Source organism: Saccopteryx leptura, chromosome 3 (assembly GCF_036850995.1).
Source record: "Saccopteryx leptura isolate mSacLep1 chromosome 3, mSacLep1_pri_phased_curated, whole genome shotgun sequence".
NCBI lineage: Eukaryota > Metazoa > Chordata > Mammalia > Chiroptera > Emballonuridae > Saccopteryx > Saccopteryx leptura.
The window spans coordinates 149002239-149024836 of record NC_089505.1 but is presented as its reverse complement, the minus strand read 5'-3'; the positions used below and the strand labels follow the sequence as shown (position 1 = coordinate 149024836).

General features: G+C 37.0%; 1 protein-coding gene across 1 annotated transcript in view; it reads left to right on the top strand.

Annotated features, from left to right (window-relative positions):
• Positions 1 to 22598, top strand: part of ERICH3 (glutamate rich 3) — a 147072-nt gene that overhangs the window by 12263 nt on the left and 112211 nt on the right. Inside the window, exon 2 of the mRNA XM_066376572.1 lies at positions 15502 to 15595. Within this exon, the coding sequence (XP_066232669.1) occupies positions 15502 to 15595 (94 nt within the window). The remainder of the gene's footprint in view (positions 1 to 15501; positions 15596 to 22598) is intronic.

The following is a 22598-nucleotide window of genomic DNA, read 5'->3' as shown; positions in this document are numbered from 1 at the left end:
AAGTCGATTAATCTGTGCCTCACTTTCCTCTTTCAAAAAATGGGGATAATAAATACTTGCAGAAACATCGCTGCATATTAGAGAGTCATAGAATGACAGCTATTGTGTATTTATTTTGATCTTTGTGAAAATAATATGTTGCTTAACCCTTTGAGTAGTGAGTTTTTTGTTAACCCTTTGAATGAGGACGTACATGAATGTTCATACTACTCAAAGGGTTAAGTTTTTTTTAATTAGTTTTATTTTTCTAGCTTTACTAAGATATTATTAGCAAATAACACTGTGTAAGTTTAAGGTGTACAATGTGACAGTTTTATATAAGTATATATATTATGAACTGATTTTTACAATAATGTTATTTAAACATCCTTAAGTTTTTGTTTGTTTGTTTTTTACAGAGAGAGAGAGTCAGAGAGAGGGATAGATAGGGACAGACAGACAGGAACGGAGAGAGATGAGAAGCATCAATGATCAGTTTTTTGTTGCAACACCTTAGTTGTTCATTGATTGCTTTCTCATATGTGCCTTGACCAGAGGGCTACAGCAGACCGAGTAACCCCTTGCTCAAGCTAGTGACCTTGGGTTCAAGATGGTGAGCCCTACTCAAACCAGATGAGCCCGCACTCAAGCTGGCAACCTCAGGGTCTTGAATCTGGATCCTCCGCATCCCAGTCCGACCCTCTATCCACTGTGCCACCACCTGATCAGGGAACAACCTTAAGTCTTTAAGATTAATTTCTCAAAGTACATCAACCAAAAATATGTAAAATATAAGCTAAAAATAATCAGAGGAATCTCAAACTAATTGGGAGGGAAGAAGAGGAAATGTGTTTCCAGAACATAAATCACTTTCTTGTTCAATTAAACTAATTTGTTTTAAATGGTAACCTGTTCTTAAATTCATGTATTTTTACAAAGTTAGTACTGACCCACCTATATGTAATCTAAAAATGAGGTTGTCCACTTTAATAAAAATGAAATTATCCACAATGTTTGCACTTGTCTAAAATATTTATTCTTCTCATCTAATCAGGACAAACTCAGGAACCTGCATCATTACTTTGACACTGACAAATAGTAAAAGGACTAGTGAAAAAAATATTATGAGTACTTTTTAAAAATAATTGATCATTTAAATTTTAGTCAACCTCTTTAACCTTTGACCAGATGTCCTTCCTTTTCTTTCTTTCTTTCTTTCTTTCTTTCTTTCTTTCTTTCTTTCTTTCTTTCTTTCTTTCTTTCTTTCTTTCTTTCTTTCTTTCTTTTTCTTTCTTCTTCCTTCCTTTCTCTCTCTCTCTCTCTTTCTTTCTCTCTTTCTTTCTTTCTTTCTTTCTTTCTTTCTTTCTTTCTTTCTTTCTTTCTTTCTTTCTTTCTTTCTTTTCTTTCAAGTCAGGGAGAGAAAGAGAGACAGAAACATTAAGCTGTATGTGTCTTGATCAGGAAATCAAACCAGCAAACTCTGTGCTCTGGGAGAACACTCCAACCAACTGAGCTATCTGGCAGGGCTTAATTTTTCTGGATTTTCAGAGAGACAGAGAGAGAAAGGGAGAGAGAGAGGAAGCATTTGTCTGTTGTTCCACTCAGTCATGCATTCCTTGGTTGCTTTCTGTGTGTGCCCTGACTGGAGATTGAACCCACAACCTTGTCATTTGATGATACTTTTAACCAGCTGAACGAACTGGCCTGGGCCATCCTTACTATTTTAAACCTCACTACTGCATATAAAAATTACATGTTAGGGAAATGAGAAGATTTTTAAAGAGGTTGATTTGTTACCCTTCCTCCCCTAACACACATGGTATTTTATTAGTGTGGTCTTTGTTGGTGGCTGGGTTTTAGGCCTTTTTTTTTTTAAGTGTAAGCGGTCTCCTCTGAGCAGGACTTGCTTCCCATGTATAGAGAAGTGGTCTGTAGAGCCTCCAGCTGTCAGCATCCTTAGGGTCTGCCTCAGGTCCAGAGTACCGCCTTGTCTGAGGCCATATCCTTCCTGGGCAGCCCTCAGTGGTGACTGAGCATGGAAGGATATAAAGGCTTGGCCATTTCAGGTTGGCCAAGGCTGCACTTGGTCTACATGCATTTTAACTTCTCCCTCTGCTCAATCCTACTTCCACTTTCTTCCTTTCACAAATGTAGGCCCTTAAAAACATCTGGCACCTAAACTGCATTTCAGTATGTGCACTAAATAATTCTGACAATTGCTTTCCTGAGAGTAGCTGAGTGTGGAAAAGGAAGTAGTGGGGGAAAAGAGGAAAAATCTGACAATACCAAGGATTACTATGTATAGAATTATCATGTAGGTGTGAGATAAGGCACAAGAAAGGCAGATTGAGTATATGCTGTTACATCCCAGGAGACAGACTACAGCAGACCCAAAGTGAATTTTATAAGTTTTATTGCAAACCTGTGCAGGGACTGCAGGCAACCCACGCAAGGGAGCACTGCAGCCCTGAGCTTCTAAAATGGCTCCTTTTTATAGGGTGGCTATCTAGGATGAGCAAGCATTATACAGAAGCAGATGTGGCTGTTAGCTATTAGCTAGGGAGGTCGCGTCCAGCCACAGGGGGGGTATAGCTCAGTGGAGAATTTCATACATAAACTTCTGATAAGGGTCTCTGACTCATAGTCTCGGCCTCACAGGGACCTTGTCAGCACTCCCTGTTCCTTCAATAGTTACACTCTTGGCAGCCCCAGCATATCAGCACTCCCTGAATCTAACATATGCAAGGCAATCTTCACCTACTTATTAATTTTGCTTAAATCAGCTCTGGATATGAGAATAGGTAGAATAACATGGAAGATTTTCAGATCTCACCTAAAAGACAACGATTTTCTAACTTGTTAACTCAAAATAGATATTGACAAATAGGCATCTGAAGGTCAGAAAAAGAAATAATATTTATTTATTTTCACATTGAAAAGTACATTTCAGACATTGTTCTGTGTAACTGGAATACTGGGCCCTAGTGAATAGAACAAAGTTAATGCCTTCATGGAGTATATAATATGGAGAAAGATAATTAAGGGACCTGGCTTTCTGACTTCAAAATACTGCTCAGATTTATATGAGCTTCTTTCTAAGAGGATAATGATTAATCACTCTTTAATGAACAAATAGGGCAAAATAGACTTCAAGTGTTGTCTCCTTCAAGGAAGGCTTTCTGCCAATGGGTAAAGTTAAATATGGAAAGAAAATACTCATGGTAGAAGTCTTTAAGAAGTAGTTAGTCTTACCTGCAGAGCATTATTTCAGTTTGGGTTTAAATTGATAATTGAAGAGGAGTTGTATATTCAATGATAAAGTCCAAAATTCATTGAGCATTTACTATGTGCTAGATAAATTGTTAAGTGCTTTATACATATTGACTCATTTAATGCTTTAAGTCAGTAGTCCCCAACCTTTTTTGGGCCACAGACTGGTTTAATGGCAGAAAATATTTTCATGGACTGGCCTTTAGGGTGGGACGGATAAATGTATCACGTGACCGAGACAAGCGTCAAGAAAGAGTCTTAGACGGATGTAACAGAGGGAATCTGGTCATTTTTTTAAAAATAAAACATTGTTCAGACTTAAGTATAAATAAAACAGAAATAATGTAAGTTATTTATTCTTTCTCTGAGGCCCGGTACCAAATGGCCCACAGACCGGTACTGGTCCGTGGCCCGGGGGTTGGGGACCACTGCTTTAAGTGACTTTTTAAAGTAGTGCTATTACTATTTCCATTTTCAGAGAAAGATATAAACTACTGCCAAGTTAGGTACATTCTCGCTTCTGGTTGCTAATCTACTAAATAATCCAGTGAATATTCAAACTGAGTATATCAGAGTTGAGAGGTCAAACTCCTAACTACCATACTCTGCCTTCCCGAGACAGCAGGAAATATAGGTTTCAAAATGAGAGTTAGAATATTTAACTCATCTCCTTTCCCTGCCTTAAAACTCTCCATTTCTGTCATGAAACCATACAATTCCAAGACTTTTGGGCATACCATCCTATAGCTCATCCCTTTGATCTTTCAACAATTTCCTTTTATTGAGCCAAAATCTCATTCTTGCACTTTCATTCATTGTTTGTGATGGTCCTGCCTTGTTAGCAACTTTCACAAGCCAACCAACCACTTATGTGACTCCTTTTATATCTTTCCTTCTCCAGACTGAGCTCTGTAGAACCTTTGACTGTACTCTGTAGAACACAATCAATTTAGTAGTTAAAGCAGAACAGTCCCTGGTTTGAATCCTGAATCTATCTTTAACTAGTTGAGAGTTATACCTCAGTTTACTTATCTATGAAGAGGGAGGATAATAGTACTTTGCAAGGTTGTTTTGAGAATTAAAATATATAGTACATATCATATAGGGTGTTTACTGTGTCCCCTACAGATATTTAAGTGATCAGTAAGTGCTAGTGATGGCAATTGAACTCCCCACTTCAGTCGTCTTTGCTTCAAATAGCCTCATTATCTTTCTTAATTTATAAGCTACTTTTCTTTTAATGCATATATTTTAAGTGGCTATAATTTTTTTTATTTTCTATTCAAAGATGAAAGATTCTTTAGTTTCCAAAGGTGAACTTGGAGGCTCAAACCATGTATTCTAGGGAACTGGTCAACCTTAGTGCATCTGGGCCTGCTGACTCCCATGCTCTGCTTTCCTATTGACTCATCTGTGAACACTGCAAAATCATCTCCCAGCAGTCTGCACAGTTGGAGACTAGTTTTGCTTTTACTAATCACTTCAAACCATTCTATTAAGGTTATATATAAAATAATATTATGGTTCTCATCTTATTGCATCATTAGAATAAGCTGAGAAAAATTATAAATCAATATTTAGTATAATTGCTGAGATCTGGCAGGTTTGGATGCAAATAAAAAAGAATAAAGAATGTAATATAAAATCATTTGTATGATAAGTTTAGTCACCCTCTATAAAATGGCAGGCAATAGAGACTTGTGGCCTAACTTCAGTTGGCAGTTTTCTTTAAAGGCTTGGTAAATAATTGACCCTTGTGTCAATTGCTCTTTTGTATTGGTCTTCAAGTTTCTTCAAAAGGCTTTTTTTTTTTTTTTGCCTCCATGGAAACTTTTTTTTAATGCAACTTTACAGCATATGGCAAGGGCACTTATGTGACAAAACAGAACAGCACTAACATTGTCAGCATGATCATCCACACTGAACATTTTGCATTTAAAAAAGCCCACAATATTTAAAGCATGCATGTGTACACCTTTTGTTATAGAGTGTTTTTTCGTTGTTATCCTGAAGCAGAAGAAAGGTTATGACCCTTACACATGGATTTTTTAAAAGGATATATATCAAGGAATTGACAAATATACTTTGTTTCCATTAACTGATTTATTTATTCATTCAACAAATATTGGCTGAGCATGGCTCCATACTCTACCTTAAGAGAGGGACACAAGGAGTGATTAAAAACGAATGAAAGATATTCTGGGAAGGCAAGGACCCTAGGAAAGGGATAAGTGCAGTACTATGGAAATTACTGTGACATTCATTGTTTCTGAGGCCTTTAACCTGAGTTTACTGATGAACCATGCCTACTTTCAGAACATCTGTTTCCTGATTATAAAAGGAGAAAGTTGGCTAGACCTTATGTAATCATTTTTACCTGTGAATTTCTATAATTTAATATGGTAGTAGCATTGCCATATCAATAAACTTAGATAATCTGCTTTAAGAAGTAGTCACATTTCACTCATCCTGATAATTGTAAAGAGAAGAGGAGTGAACCTCTGAGCGCCATCCGTCTTGTAAGGGGTAGAATTAGAATTTGACCTCAATCCTTTTGGCTTCAAATCCCATCCATTTCTTATTTCATTAATTTCCTTTGAGCAGGAGGTGTTTGATATAGATATATTTGCCTTTAATTCTAGGGAAATTGTACCTGCTTAGGAATTAAGGTATATGATGACATACTGCCTAAATTTTGTTTCTCATCAGTAGTAGAGAGGCAGTTTTTAGTGATGGAAAGCTAAGAAGTTTAACTTTGCTTTATTTTTCTGGTTATTGGTGCTGCTTTCAAATGTTTTATTTGGGGAAGTTATTTCAATTTAGATTATATTAACTTCTTTGTTAAGAATCTCACTGAGATACAAAATCTTAGGCTTGGTTCAGTGGCTTGAGTGTGATGAGTTTCCCCCTAGAGCTGGAATTTAGTGGATCCTTGCAAATCTTTTCCGATGGACAATGAGAGAGGTATTAGGATCAAGAGATGGAGCCCCATTCCTTGTGAACTGTAACATAAAGGTGATCAATCCACAGTATTCCGTGACTTGTTTAACTTGCTTTCCAAGTACAAGTACTTGTGGCAGAAGCATTTTACCTGTCAGTGCTAGAAGCCTGCCTGGGTAGTGGAGGTTTGATGTGAGCCCTCCTTGAACACGATCATATTCTCTACAAATTGCAGACTTAGTGACCTCTGAAATGCATAGCACCTCTCGATTAGACTTTTTATCTTTAGTAATAAAACTGTGCTCATTCACCTAAGTCTCACTTGATTCTGTTAAGCATAAAATGGTGTAATCAGTTTTTTCCAGATTGGTAGGTGAGTTGAAACTTTTCATTTGTGGCAATATAAAGACATATCTTGCATAAAATTTCTTGATTGAAATGTCATGGAAAAATGTCAATGTAATTGCCAGAGTCCTTGTGTTCTTTTTGTTAGGGATAGAAAATTGTTGAATGTGTTTCTGAGCCCCTTTGGTCAGACATTGCATATAGAAGATTAATTTCTGGATTAAAAGTATGTAAAGTATACTTCTGTATGTTGATTCAGGTAATGAATTATCCTATTTATCCCCTGTGCTATATATCTTGACACTTACTTTTTAAATTTAGTCAGTACTGTGCTGCTAAACTATCTTCTCAGAAAAAAAGAAGAGCCTTGATTTGTAGTGTTTGCCAATTTCTGAGATATAAACACTCCCATGATGGCCAATTTTAAACTAACAACGGCTTGTAAAATTTCTGAAAATTTTAACAATTATCTCATGGGAGCCAGTATGAGCTAGTTCCAAAACAGCACTGTTTTTAAATACACATTTGTATGCTTTTAATTGTTTTATGTATAAAATTCTTCTCTCTGATCCCTTTTTGAGGCTCTTAATAGTAGGGCCTCTGTCATATTCTTATATACTACATGCCTTCCTTTTTTTCTTCCCCAGACCTGCCTCCATACATGCAGCAGCAAGCGTGCGTGATAACCTATTATGTCAATACTAAGATGATTGTTTTCATTTTTTAACTTTACAAAAATCATTTACAGTTAACAATCAATGACAAGTCACACTGTAATTGGCAAAATTTTCTTCTTGTTTAGTGTTTTATATAATAATTAGTTGGATTTAATGAAACATGTTTAATGCTGAATAAATGATATTTCATATGAATACAATTATATAACGTGGATTAATTTGTCTTTTCACATGTTAGATAAAGTAAGCTACCTTGATACTCTTATTGTTATGAGAAAAAAAAGTAAATTGTGTGAGATGCTCCCAGTGTACCTCTTGTGCATTTATTTTAGTGCTCACATTTGGCACATCACATTTAGATCAGCAAGGTAGGCTCTAGCTTGTATTTCACATCCTGGTGTGATTTTAAGATTGTCTTTCTCTGTCTGGGAAGTGTCCTGTTGGAAACTGGGAGTCACTGGCATGATTGATCACTTTAGTTTAGACAATGTATGTTGCAGCCAAATAGCCATTACACTCAGTATCCAGTGTTTCTGCTCCCTGGCATCGGGCATATAATTTTTTTTTTTTTGGTAGACAAAATAATGGCCGCTCAAAGATGTCCATGTTGTAATCCTCAGAATATATGACTAAATTACTTTGCATAGCAAGGGAATTAAGACTGCATATGGAAATTAACCTTGCTAATCAGTTGACTTTAAGATTTCCCAGGATTAGTCTGGATGGACTCAGTGTAATCACAATGGCCCCTATATGAGGAAAAGAGAAGCAGAAGAGCCAGAGCTAGAGAGACAGTGTTGTGAAAAAGATGATCTGCCATCACTGGCTTTGGCAGAGAAAGGGGGCCAGGAGCCAAGGGATAAGGGAAGCCCATGCAATGTAGGAAAGGAAAGAAAAATAATTCTTTCTTAGAGCCTCCAGAAGGAATGCTACCCTGCCAACACCTTGATTTTAGCCTGGGATTACTCATTTACACATTCCATCCTCCAGAGCTGTGGGATAATAGATTTGTTTTTCCAGATGCCAGTGTTTTTCTGCTTTCGTGCAGAGTGAATAGTATACTACACAAACTTTATTAATTTAAATGGCCAAGTACCAATTGAACTAAATAAAACTGGTTATGTCAAAAAATGTTTTTATATTCTCTCTGAACAAGTCTTCTAAGGAAACGTGTGGTGTAAAGCAGATTGCAGGTATATATATGTATGTGTGTATGTATGTGTATATATATACATATATATGAAAAGACACAATGAAATGGAAAAATATTCCATGTTCATGGATTGGAATAATCAACAATGGCCATATTACCCAAAGCAATATACAAATATAATGCAATCCCCATCAAAATTCCAATGTCATTAAAAAAACAAAACAAAAACAAAAAAATCACTAGGTTTGTATGGAACCATAAAAAACTCTAAATATCCAAAGCAATTGTGATGGAAAAGAATGAAGATGGAGAGGTCAGACTACCTGACCTCAAATTATACTATAGAGCTACAATAATCAAAATAGCACAGCATTGGCAGAAAAACAAACATACAGACCAATGGAACAGAATTGAGAACCCAGAAATAAAACCACATGTATATGGATAAATTATCTTCTACAAAAGAGCCAAAAAACACACAATGGAGAAAAGAAAGCCTCTTCAATAAATGGTTCTGGGAAAATTGGAAAGCCACGTGCAAAAGAATAAAACTTGACTACAGTTTGTTCCCCTGTAAAAATATTGATTCAGAATGGATCAAAGACCTAAATATAATATCCAAAACAATAAATAACATAGAAAAAAACATAGATCCTAAACTTATGGGCCTTGACCGTAGAGAACAATTTATGAATTTGACCCCAAAGGCAAGGGAAGTAAAGGCAAAAATAAATGAATGGGACAATATCAGACTAAAAAGTTTCTGCACTGCAAAAGAAACTGACAACAAAACAAATAGGCAGCCAACTAAATGGGAGATGATATTTGCAAGCAAAAGCTCTGATAAGGGGTTAATATCCAAAATATGTAAAGAACTCACAAAGCTCAGCAACTTTCCAATTAAAAATTAAACTTTCCAATTAAAAAATAAGCAAACAATCCAATTAAAAAATGCAGAAAACCTGAATAGACACTTCTCCCAACAGGACATACAAATGGCCAACAGATATATGAAAAGGTGCTCATTTTCACTAGCTACTTGAGAAATACAAATCAAAACTACAGTGAGATACCACCTCACACCTGTTACATTAGCTATTATCAACAAAACAGGTAATAACAAGTGCTGGAGAGGCTGTGGAGAAAAAGGAACCCTCTTTCACTGCTGGTGGGAATGCAAATTAGTACAACCATTATGGAAAAAAGTATAGTGGTTCCTCAAAAAGTTAAGAACAAAATTAGCATATGACCCAACAATCCCTTTACTGGGTATCTATCCAAAAAACTTGACAACTTTTTTATGTAAAGACACATGCACCCCCATGTTTATTGCAGCACTATTTACAGTGGCCAAGACATGGAAACAACCAAAGTGTCTCTTGATAGAGGATTGGATAAAGAAGATGTGGTACATATATACTATGGAATACTCCTCAGCCATAAGAAATGATGCCATTTGACATTTATAACAACATGGATGGACCTTGCGAACATCATACTGAAAAAAATAAGTACATTTAAAAAAGCTAAGAACTTTATCATTTCACACATGGGTGGGATATGAAACTGTGACTCATGGACATAGATAAAAATGAAGTAGTAACAAGGGGAGAAGGATGTGGGGAGGGGTTGGAGGATGAGTTCTAAAGAGGGACAAATATAAGGTGGCAGAAAATAACTTGACTTTGGGTAATAGGTATACAATATAATGAACAGTTCAAATGCTATAGAAATATTTACCGGAAACCTATGTACTCATATTGATTAATGTCATACTATTAAATTTAATTTTCTAAATAAAAATTTAAAAAAAGAGTAAGAAGATTCAAAGATTTTAGTACATGGTTTTTATGCTCATGTTATGGCTAATTATAAATGGACGTTATATATTTGTTCATTTTTGTCTATAAGAAACCTCACTTAAAATTTTGCTCTCTCTATGCTAGGTAGAATAACATTTCTCTGTGAATATTTCATGATTCATATTTTCCTATCATTATGATTTTCTAATATATTAACTCCTTATCAAATATATGGCTTACAAAGGGACTTTAAAGGTAAGTGTAGTGATAGCTCAGAAAGAAAAGGGAGTGGGGAAAAAGCTTTGTCTTCTTAGAGAATGCATAAATAATCATGTGCAGAATGTTTTGTGGCAAGTAGAACAGTCGAGGCAGAAGGAGGTAAGTCACTTGCTCCCAGTTGCAGATGAAGTAATGGTGGAGACAGAATTGAACTAGAGCTGGATGGAGCCTTTACCACCACATCCCTTGCCCTTTACCAAGGTAGACAGTGTAGGGCCAGGCTGGGAGATGAGGTGGGGTTCAAGACTGCTGCAGGCCAGGAGATTCCTCTATCAGTGTGACCCATAATACCTTATTTTAGGTTTTCCTGGGACTGACTTAACATTAAGCAATAATCTTGTTTTGGAGCTTTTCTAAGGAACATAGAAGATCTGTAATAAATATTATTTGTATTCCATAGACCCAGAAGAAAACAAATAAGAGTATGTATGTGGAAGGGCTTTGTGATGTGCATAACGGGCTAAGGACATCACACTCCTTCCCCAGCCTAGGGCAAAGTGTCGGACATTAGCACACTCAGATACTTTCAATAACTATTTATGAATGGATTGGCCAATAACATAGGAAGAAATCAAGTACACACACACACACACACACACACACACACACACACACACACTCTCTGTGCATGTATTGCCCCCACCCCTTTACTAGATTAGAAGCTCTTTAGTGAGGGTCTGTGCCATCTATGTGTCCCTGTGCCTTATAACATGCCATGAAAATAGTTCTCAATCAGTTTGTGATTAATAATATCGAAGTGCCTGTCCTTTTAGTTGGGGTTTTATGGGATAGATGCTCTCTCTCTCAGGGCAGGTGCAGTGATTGAAAGGATTCACTGACTTCATTACTTCAGAGCCCCATTTCTATATTTAACATGTTGGGAGGCAAGTTTTCCAGTATTAAGTGTAAAAAGGCTGAAGCTGGGAAGGCAGCATATCCAGTGACTCAGCAGCCACAACTCTAATCCTCAGACACCATAGCCATGTGTGGTGTGTACTTGTTTCCTGGAGGACTGTTTCCCAGGCACTGAGCCAGAGAGTGGGTCATTCCCCACCCAGCAAACAGTGGGCGAGTTACAAGTCTTGTTCATCACATAAAGAAGCCAATGAGTTAGACTGGTCTGGCCAGTTAGTTGTGGGACTTGGCATGAATAGCATGGTCTTTGAGTGACATGGTGGCCTGGGGGGGGGTACTGTGACCAATGCAATTGTTGATTCTATGGAAGAGAGAGCCGGAGAGGATCACAAGACTGAGGCAATGTGACCAGGAAGTTGAGCTTTGACAATAGATTCAAAGGTGATTTACAGAAGGAGTGGAGTGCCCAAGGTGTAACTCAGTCACCAAGCCTGGAGCAAGGTAACCTCATCTGGCCCAAGGTTATGTCCAGTGCAAGAAAGAAAAGAAAAGAGTGGAAGGTGGGAAGAAAAAATATCAGTGGTAGTGATTAGAGAGAACAAAGGCAGAAACATCAGAAAAACTCTTAAGTTTGTGACTGTGTCAGTAAAGCTCTGGTAACCAAATAAATGCAAGGGAGGCTACAAGCCCATACCAAGCCACATAAAGAATGACTAGAAAGCATCAGATAAACCATGGTTTTGGCTCAGAACCCTTGTGAAAGAAGTTTGATGGCCAGAACAAGTACAGCATTTATATGCATATGGTGGAAATGTTTGTATTGACTACTGTCTTAGCCTGTTGCAGCTGCAATAACAGAATACCATACACTGGGTGGCTTAAACAACAGAAATCTATTTCTCACAGTTCTGGAGGCTGGTAAATTCAAGGTTAAGGTGCCAGAAGATGGGGTGTCTGGTAAGGACTCCCTTCTTGGTTCATAGATTTTCCTGATGTCATTTCACATGATTTATAAGGGCACTAATCCCAATCATGAAGGCTCCACTCTCATGACCCAATCACCTCCCAAAGGCCCCACCTCCTAACATCATCACACAGGGGATTAGAATTTCAATACTCAAATTTTGGGGGGAAACAAACATAGTCAGTAACAACTGTTTTACTAAATTTGTATACAATTTACTCTAGTACAACTTTTTACCATTTTTGTAACTTATTAATCTAAAATTTCAGTTAAAAATAATTCAGGTGGGGGCAGAGGGGGAAGGTAGTAAAGAGGGACAAATATACAGTGATAGAAAATGATTTGACTTTGGGTGATGAACACACAACACAATCAACACTTCAAATGCAATAAAAATGTTCACCTGAAACCCGTGCACTTTTATTGATCAATGACACCCCATTAAATTAAATTTTCTAAATTAAATTAAAAAAATAATTCAGGCATTTTCTGATAAGAAAATGATGCCTTGCTGGATCCAGGTAGTTAGTCTTCCTTAAGTTGTGTGACCATAGTCGTGGCAGGAGTCGTGCTTTACAAACCTGGCACCCAACCTGGACTCTTCATTATTCCTAAATATGGATAAGTATGAAAACGGATGCGTGCAAAGGTTTCCATTTAACTGATCTAGTCGACTTTATTTATTTATTTATTTATTTATTTATTTATTTATTTATTTTTGTATTTTTCTGAAGCTGGAAACGGGGAGGCAGTCAGACTCCCGCATGCCCCCGACCGGGATCCACCCGCATGCCCACCAGGGGGCGATGCTCTGCCCATCTGGGATGCCACTCTGTTGCAACCAGAGCCATTCTAGCGCCTGAGGCAGAGGCCATAGAGCCATCCTCAGCACCCGGGCCATCTTTGCTCCATTGGAGCCTTGGCTGTGGGAAGGGAAGAGAGAGACAGAGAGGAAGGAGAGGGGGAGGGGTGGAGAAGCAGATGGGCGCCTCTCCTGTGTGCACTGGCTGGGAATCGAACCCAGGACTTCTGCACGCCAGGCCGATGCTCTACCACTGAGCCAACCGGCCAGGGCCTCTAGTTGACTTTAAGTAAGAGTTCCTAAGGGGCATATCATGTACATGTATTCATTTAGTAGGAGCCTGAGAAAGCAGAATTAAAATGAGGTGGACACCAAAGCTGGCTAAGCATTATTATTAGTACCTAAATATTGAAAGAGGTAGATAGAGAGTGTGGATTAAAAGAAGGGAATATTTTATCAGTCAGCAGGGAAACTGAGGTTCTTGCTGTCCCATATTTCTGACCTTACTATTTTTAATCAGGGTGTTAGCACTCACAGCTATTCCAAAACCATTTATTTTTTTTTTAAACTTGAGCCTGAGAAACAGACAAAAGACTATATATGTTATCAGTATAATGATTTATCTTAAGAATCTGTGAACTGTGGAATCATGATTGTTAGGACTGAGAGACACCTGCTCACCTTTCTGAAATGAGCTGCTGAAAAGATGTTCTGAGATTCATAAAGGGTAAAGGATACGATGTTGACCTTTTGGAGACAGGAAACCTTTGATGAACTGTAGGACACCAAGACAGTTCATTTAAAAGATAGTTTCAAAGCATTATCAGGGCTAGTTTTGTATGTGTATTGCTGAAGCCCTTGGGTTGTCTTTTTACATAAACCCAGCCAAATAATGGTTTCCATACTTGTTCATATGTCTGCAACCCTCCTGTGGCACCTTGGTTTCTGGGCTTTGTAACTGCTTTTCTGTCTCTTTTGTGCACAAAATTAAAATTTTCTTACCACTTGACAGCGTGGAACTGTCCTGAGATGGGCATTAAAGAGAAAGGAGATAGGAAAAGGTCACAATACCATTTCTATGTAATTAAGGCAGTGCAAACGGCTAAATAAAAGTGTTGCTAATGACATTGACTCAATTCAGTATATGAGTTTCTGTTCTAGTCTTGGAATAAGTTAAAGTCTGCTGCTTATAAAATATACGATGTGTGACTCTTTGTTACAGTTAATAGTATATGTATTGTTTCAAAGACAGCTTTATGTTAGGGCTGTATTTGGGCATGTGTGCTCTCTTTATCTCTCTCTGTCTCTGTGTCTCTCTATACATACACTTATGTTTATATGAGTATATATATGGATGCATATATTTGCATGCATGTATGCATATGTGTATATATGTGTGTATGTGTTTTTTGTCTGGTAATAATATTTAAAAAGTAGAGGAAAACTTTCAAAAATCACTTCAAATCTTTACTTATAGTCTTAGACTGACAATTCAGCACAGTATAGACTGTAATCAAAGACCTAGATTTTCTTTTAACTCTCCAAATGACAGACCCTAAAATCAAAAGTGATTAATGATTTAATTTTTTTGGTTTTGGATGTGGAATTAATGAAATTGTCTGGATCTATATGACAAAGTTAAGACTTCTAAATAGCTGAGCTTAAACTCAGATAGAAATTTATACCAGTAAGAAAGTCCTGAACAAAATTGTGCCTTTATTTATTGAACACATAATTATTTAAGTACCCAATAAATAACATCAATAAGGATACCAAAAATAATGCACCTTCCTGGCCTTAAAATAGAGCAGAAGAGACTAAGAAACAAACAATTACATATTGTGTGTTGTGTAATGCAACTCAAGGGTCTAGGGGAGAGGAGTGGATGGTAACATAGCACACCCAGTGTGCCAGGAAATGTCTCCTGGGAGAAAAGATGCTTGTGCGGCACAGGTGTTGGCCACTAGCCAACAGGTGAGGGAAAGGCCTTTGTCGTGGAGGGACTGTGCATTATGCCCAGAAGACAAGAAAGAATCTGCTGAGGAAATGGAGGTAAGTTTGAGGGAGAGTTTAGTGTGTAACAAGAGAACAAAGCATTCTCTGAAGGACCCCCAACTTTCCCATCAGGTCTCCTCCATGGAAACATTCCTGACAACTGGACTTGGTGCTTTCCTGCTCTGTGTCCCCATGCCTTTTTACATATTTTTATTGTTGAATTCTTTATACCAATTTAATTGTTTGTGTTTGATTTTCACACTTGTCTTCAGGATAAACAACGTCAGGTCTTATCATAAAACCTAAAAAAACATGTTATGAATGACTGGTTAGCTGGATGAGTAAGATTATACACAGTTTGGGAATGAGAAAATCCAAAGTTGCCTTGATCATCAAGCAATACTTCAGAAAACTTTAATACTTTCATTTCTCTTTTTCAGATTACTTGCAGCATATAATAGTCTCACTGACAAACACCTGGCTGGATATTTTAACAATACAAGGATAAGGCGGCATCTCTTACGATCAGGGCTGGTAAGATTTGATTTACCTGCCCTTTTGTTTCATTAAGTTCAACAATTCCCTTCTTTTTTGTTTTCTCCTGGAACTAATTAGTGACATCTCCCTCCCCAACCCCATTTCAAAAGAATTATTTACTTTCCTGATTTATCATTTTTGAGGATGTGTTACAAAAGATAGGAAAGGAGATCACAATGACTGCTAAGGCATTTTATGATTATTGAGAAAAATTCCTGAGTTTCCAACAGAGTATTTCACCTTTTTGTTTATTTATTCATTTATTCATTGAACACACTTTATGGGCCAAGAACTATTCACAGTTAAGGATAGAGAGGACTTTACTGTCCTTAGGAAAAAAAATACATTATTTTTAATGATCACAGAATCTGGTATAGAAAACACAAACAGTTCAAAATTTTTCTTTTAATTTTTAAGAGTTTCGTTTTTTTGCGATGGTTTATTGATATATTAGTATATTTTGCTAGCTCCAAAACTATTATTTCTACAAAATTTTCATTTGTCTAAAAGTAATGTGAAAACCTTTTAAAAATACTATAACTTTCCATTGAAAGAAATGGGTATGGTTATTGAAAATGAGATTAAAGAGGTCTGCGGTTTACCTTTTTAAAACACAGTGGTTTTCCTTAACTATTGTTGCTATGGTGTTGAAAGGATATGCATTGCATTTCCAATTGTTTCTGTGCTTGACATCCTGGCTGGGTAGGTATCAGAGTGCTTTGTTTACTGTGGCTTTGTTTTCAGACAGACCTGGCTGAGAGTTAGTTCTGTCATTTACAAGACAGACTCTTTAGCAAATCACTTAACTTTCTCAGTTCCAACTTTCTCAATTGAAAAATAAAGATAATGGTACTCAGGATTGTGGCAATTAGAGATATGTAATAAATGGCTGTTGCAATTATTGTGGTTACTATTAACATTACTTCTTTGGAAACTATATGTGGGCTTCATGTATAAATAGGAAGGACCTTGTATTTATTTATCAACATCATTAACAAGCAATTAAACATTGGTTATGTGCATAGCAACTCAAATAAGAAAGATGCAGCTATTTTTTTTAGAGTAGTCTTTCAAATATAGTCCCTGAATCAGCAATGTTTAGCATCAACAAGTAAGAACTGGTTTGAAAATAAAAATTTTAGATCCCCACCACAAACCTATTGAATCAGAAGCTTTGACATGAGGTCAATCAATTCATTTAAAAAAAAAGATTTATTGAATTTATTAGGGATGATGTTGGATAATACAATTATATAGGATTCAGATGTACAGTTCTATAACACATCATCTCTATATCGCATTGTATGTTTACCACCCACAGTCAAGTCTCCTTCCATCATCATATATTTGAGCCTCTTACCCTGTTCTACTGGCCCCTGCCTCACTATCCCTCTGGTATCAATCACTTTGTAGTCTGTGCCTATGCATTTTTGTTTGCTTTTCTTCTTTGTTCATTTGTTGCTTTTAGTTTTATATTCCACATATGAGTAAAATCATACAATTCTTGACTTTTTCCATCTGATTTATTTTGCTTACCATGACATTCTTTTTTTAAAAATTTCTTTTATTATTTTTTAATTTTTTATTAATTTTACTAGGGTGACATCAATAAATCAGGATACAAATGTTCAAAGAAAACATGTCCAGGTTATCTTGTCGATCTATTATGTTGCATACCCATCACTCAAAGTCAGATTGTCCTCCGTCACCTTCTATCTAGTTTTCTTTGTGCCCCTCCTCCCCCCCCCCCCCATAACCACCACACTCGTTAGCATGACATTCTTAAGATTCATCCAGGGTGTCACAAATGGCAATATTTCAGCTTTTTTATGGCTGAATAGTATTCACTGGTATAGGTACCACATCTTCTCTGTTTTTTTTTTTGTATTTTTCTGAAGCTGGAAACGGGGAGAGACAGTCAGACAGACTCCCACATGTGCCTGACCGGGATCCACCCGGCACGCCCACTAGGGGGTGACGCTCTGCCCACCAGGGGGCGATGCTCTGCCCCTCCGGGGCGTCGCTTTGCTGCGACCAGAGCCACTCCAGCGCCTGGGGCAGAGGCCAAGGAGCCATCCCTAGCGCCTGGGGCCATCTCTGCTCCAATGGAGCCTTGGCTGCGGGAGGGGAAGAGAGAGACAGAGAGGAAGGAGTGGTGGAGGGGTGGAGAAGCAGATGGGCACCTCTCCTGTGTGCCCCGGTCGGAAATCGAACCGGGGACCTCTGCCCGCCAGGCCGATGCTCCACCACTGAGCCAACCAGCCAGGGCCTTTTCTCTGTTTTAATTATCCAACAAAAGACACTTTGGTTGGATTGTTTCCATGTCTTGGCCATGGTGAATAATGATGCAATGACTATGGAGGTACATATATTTTTTCTTTTTCCCCTTTTAGAGCTCCACTCCAGACCTATTGAGTCAGAAGCTTTAGAGTGAGGCCAATTAATTTTTTATAATTTTATTAAATTTACTGGAGTGATACTGGTTAACAAAATTTTATAGGTTTCATGTGGACAATTCCACAATACATTATTGTGTGTTCACATCTCCAAGTCGAGTCTCCTTTCAATATTTAACCCTCATATTTTCTTTCACTTCCCACTACCCACCTTCCTCCAGTAAACATCACACTTTATTGGAGCAACATTGATTAATAAGATTATATAGGTTTCAAGTATACATTTCAATGCATGGTCTGTATATTGTATGTGTGCCTACCACCCAAAAGCAAATTATCTTCTGTTACCATATATTTTGTCCCTTTTATACTTTACTACTCTCTCACCCTGCTTCCCTCTGGTAATCACCATACTGTTGTCCGTGTCTATGAGTTTCTGTTTTATATCTCAAATATGAGTAAGATCATATAGTTTTTAGCTTTTTCTGACTGACTTATTTCACGTAATATAATATGCTCAAGATCTATCCATGTTGTTGCAAATGGCAGTATTTCATCTTTTCTTATGGCTGAATAGTATTCCAATGTATATATGTACCACATCTTCTTTATTCCAATTATCTATCAAAGGAATCTTTGTTGTTGTTTTTTTTAATATTTGGAGGGAAAGTTTATTTTTTTATGGTCTGTTTGCATTAGACCATCGGGCAAAGAGAGGCCATTAAAGACTTGTCCCAAATGGCTGGGCAGGAGCAGCACAAATCCAATGTCAATAGCTGAAAATACAAGTGTTTAGTTTCACTAAACTTCTCTTTAAATAACATTTCTTTCCTTCTCCTGAAGCAATCTGAGGGAAAGAGAGACACAGCCGGAAAGAGACAGAGAGGACAAAGGAGCAAACCAAAGCCAGGGTTTGGGGAGGGTAGGCAGGCTGGTCCAGAGACTTCACTCCTTTTTCAGTGTCTTCAGCTAGCCCAGGAGCTGTTGCTCAGAGTCATGTGCTGCAGTGCAAGGACTATTGCTAATTGGGGGCAAAGGAGCCAACAGCAAACTTTAAAACAAAATGAGTGAAAATGAACAAATGGTCAAACCAGGTTCAGCTCTGGGGAAAATGACCTGAATTCCATATTCTCCTGGGGTCCCTCTCAGTGACAGCTGCCTCTTTTCCTTCCCCACCACCACGCTGGCCCTTGGTGGCCCCGGGGCAGGGGCTACATCTCGTTCTCTGGTCGCCAGGCAAGTGGCTGTGAGCAGTATTTACTGCTCTTTTCCTTGGAGTGAGATCCTTTCTGGCTCTCAGCCTCCCCTCTCCCACCCCGTTCCTGTAAGCAGGAGAGATTCAGGTGCTCCCTACCAGGTCTGTTGTGGCTTCTTATTTGCTCCTTGGTTTTTGAGAGCTGGTCTTGTAGTCCAGATTTGGTTTTTCACTCTGATTGTTCATAAATTAGTTTATAATCCAGTTCGGTGGTGTGAGCTGGGAATCTGTGCATCTGCCTACTCCACTGCCATCTTCAGGTCCTCTGGCTTTGGTTGTTTTTTATATCTTGGCAACCATGAATAATGTCACAGTGAACATAGGGGTACATATATTGTTGTGAATAAATGTTTTCAAATTTTTAGGGTATATACTCAGAGGAGGGATTGCTGAGTCTATGATAACTCTCTCCTTAATTTTTTTAGGAATCTCCATACTGTTTGCCATAGTGGCCCTGCCAGTTTACATTCCCACCAGCAGTGAATGAGTTCTTTCTTCTCCACAACCTATCCAATACTTGTTTTTACTTGTTAGTAATTGCCATTCTAACAGATGTGAGGTGGTGTCTCATTGTACTTTTGATTTTCATTTCTCTAATACTAAGGAAGTTGATCATCTTTTTTTATATCTGTTGGCCATTTGTATGTCTTCTTGGGAGAAGTGCTTGTTCAGATCCTCTGCCCATTTTTTAATTGAATTGTTTATTTGATGTTGAGTTGTATTTCTTTATATTTTTGAATATTAATCTCTTGTTGAACCTGTTGTTTACAAATATCATCTCCCATTCAGTTGGTTGTCTTTTTGTTTTGTTGGTTTCTTTTGCTGTGCAGAAGCTTTTTAGTTGGATATAGTCCCATTCATTTATTTTTGCCTTTACTTCCCTTGCTTTTGGGGTCAGATTTGTAAAATCTCTAGGACCAAAGTCCATAAATTTAGTACTTACGTTTTCTTCTATGTAGTTTATTGTTTCAGGTCTTATATTTAGGTTTTTGATTCATTTTGAATTAATATTTTTTACATGGAGACAAACTGTAGTATAGTTTATTCTTTTGCATTGGCTTTCAAATTTTCCCAGCACCATTTATTAAAAAGTCTTTCTTTTCTCCATTGTATGTTTTAAACTCCTTTGTCAAAAATTGCTTACCCATATATATATATGGTTTTATTTCTGGGCTCTCAATTCTGTTTCATTGGTCTGTGTGTCTGTTTTTCTGTGAATACCATGCTGCTCTGATTAACTATAGTATAATTTGGAGTCAGGTAGTGTTATACATCTGGGTTTTTTGTTTGTTTTTGATTTTTTGTTTTGTTTTGGTTTTCCCTTTCCCTTGAGGACTGCTTTAGCTATTCAGGGTCTTTTGTGGTTTTATACAATCTGATAATTTTTTTTCTATTTCTTTAAAGAATACTATTGAGATTTTAATGGGGATTGCATTATATCTGTATATTGCTTTGAGTAGTAGGGACATTTTAGCTACGTTGATTCTTCTAATCCATAAACATGGAATATCTTTTCATTTCATTGTGTTCTTTTCAATCTCTTTTAATAATGCTTTGTAGTTTTCAGTTTATAAGTCCCTCACATTCTTTTTTAAGTTTATTTCTATGTATTTTATTTTTTGTTGCAATTACAAAATGAATTTTTAAATTTCTTTTTCTGAAATTTCATTGTAAGTATATAGGAATGTAGTAGATTTTTGTACATTAATTTTATACTCTGAAGCTTTACTGTATTTGTTTATTGTTTCTGATAATTTTTTCATGGATTTTTGAAGGTTTTCTATATAGAGAATCATGTCAACTGCAAAAAGTAACACTTTTATTTTTTATTCTCAATTTGGATGCCTTTTATTTTTTTCTCTTTCCTGATTGCTCTGGCTAGGACCTCTGGTATTATATTGAATTAGAGTGGTAAGAGTGAACATCTTTTTTTGTGTTTATGATTTTAGAGGAAAAGCTTTTAATTTTTCACCATTCAATATATTAGCTAAGGGTTTGTCTTAGATGGCCTTTATTATATTGAGGTACCTCCCTTCTATATCTATTTTATCGACTATTTTAATCATAAATAGATGTTGTATCTTATAAAATGCTTTTTCTGCATCTATTGATAAGACCACATGATTTTTATCCTTTATTTTGTTAATGTGGTGCATTACATTGATTTATTTGCATATGTTGAACCATCTTTGTGTCTCTGGTATGAACCTCACTTAATGGTGATATATTATTTTAGTGTATTGTTGTAATTTATTTGTCAGTATTTTGGGTCATATGGTAATGTCAGCCTTAATTTTTTGAGGCTCCATACTGTTCTCCACAGTGGTTATACCAAATTAAAATGGTCATATTACTCAAAGCAATATACAGATTTAATGTAATCCTCATCAAATTGCCAATCTGTTTTTCAATTTGCCTTCTAAGGTGATTCTGAAGCAGGCGCCAGTTTAAGAATTTTATTCCCATAGAAACTGCCAGTCTAGTTGGAGAGATTAGACCACTCCCAAGGGAGAGAAAACAATGACACATCTAACTGCAGAGGGGGTGGCAGTACAGCAAGTTCTCAACGTATTCTTCCCAGTGGAGCACATGGCCTGATGTGCCATGGACAAAGACTGTGACTGACTTGTAATCCCACACATACTTTCTACTACCATACCCCTTTCTTCCATTGGAAAATGCATTCATAAAAAAAAATTATCAATAACCAATCACTTATAGCACAACTTAATCACAGCATTCCAATATGTTGTGACAACAGTGTTAAAAATACTATAGTTATCAAAATTAATAAATGTGTAGGCACAGATTAGACTTTTTTAAAAAAAGAGCAGGTTTAATTAAGTGGAAAGGAAAAAGATCAACAATCCAGGAAAAATAGCACCCCTTTTTTTAAAAAAGAAGTTATTAAAAAATACCAAATAATGTGCCCATAAGAAGGATTAAAAGGAAAAAACAAACAAACAAATAAGTACAATTGACCCTTGAATAACACAAACACAGGTTTGAACTGCATGAGTCCACTTACATGTGGATTATTTTCAACAAATACTATGTTGTTTTGATCTGTGGATGCAGCAGGCCAAGTATAAATATTTACTTATGCTGTTTTATGTGGTGGACTTGAGCATCCATGGATTTTGGTATCTTTGGGGGTCCTGGAACCAGTTCTCCAAAGAAAACTGAAGGACAACTAAGTTTTTGAGGATTCAAAAGTTATTTGCAGATTTTGGCTGTATGGGGAGTGGAACCCACTAAACCCCATGTTGTTCAAGGGTCAACTGCGAATAAAAAACCAGAAACCACCATCCCGGGGACTTGCAATGATGCCAACAGAAACCAATCTGGA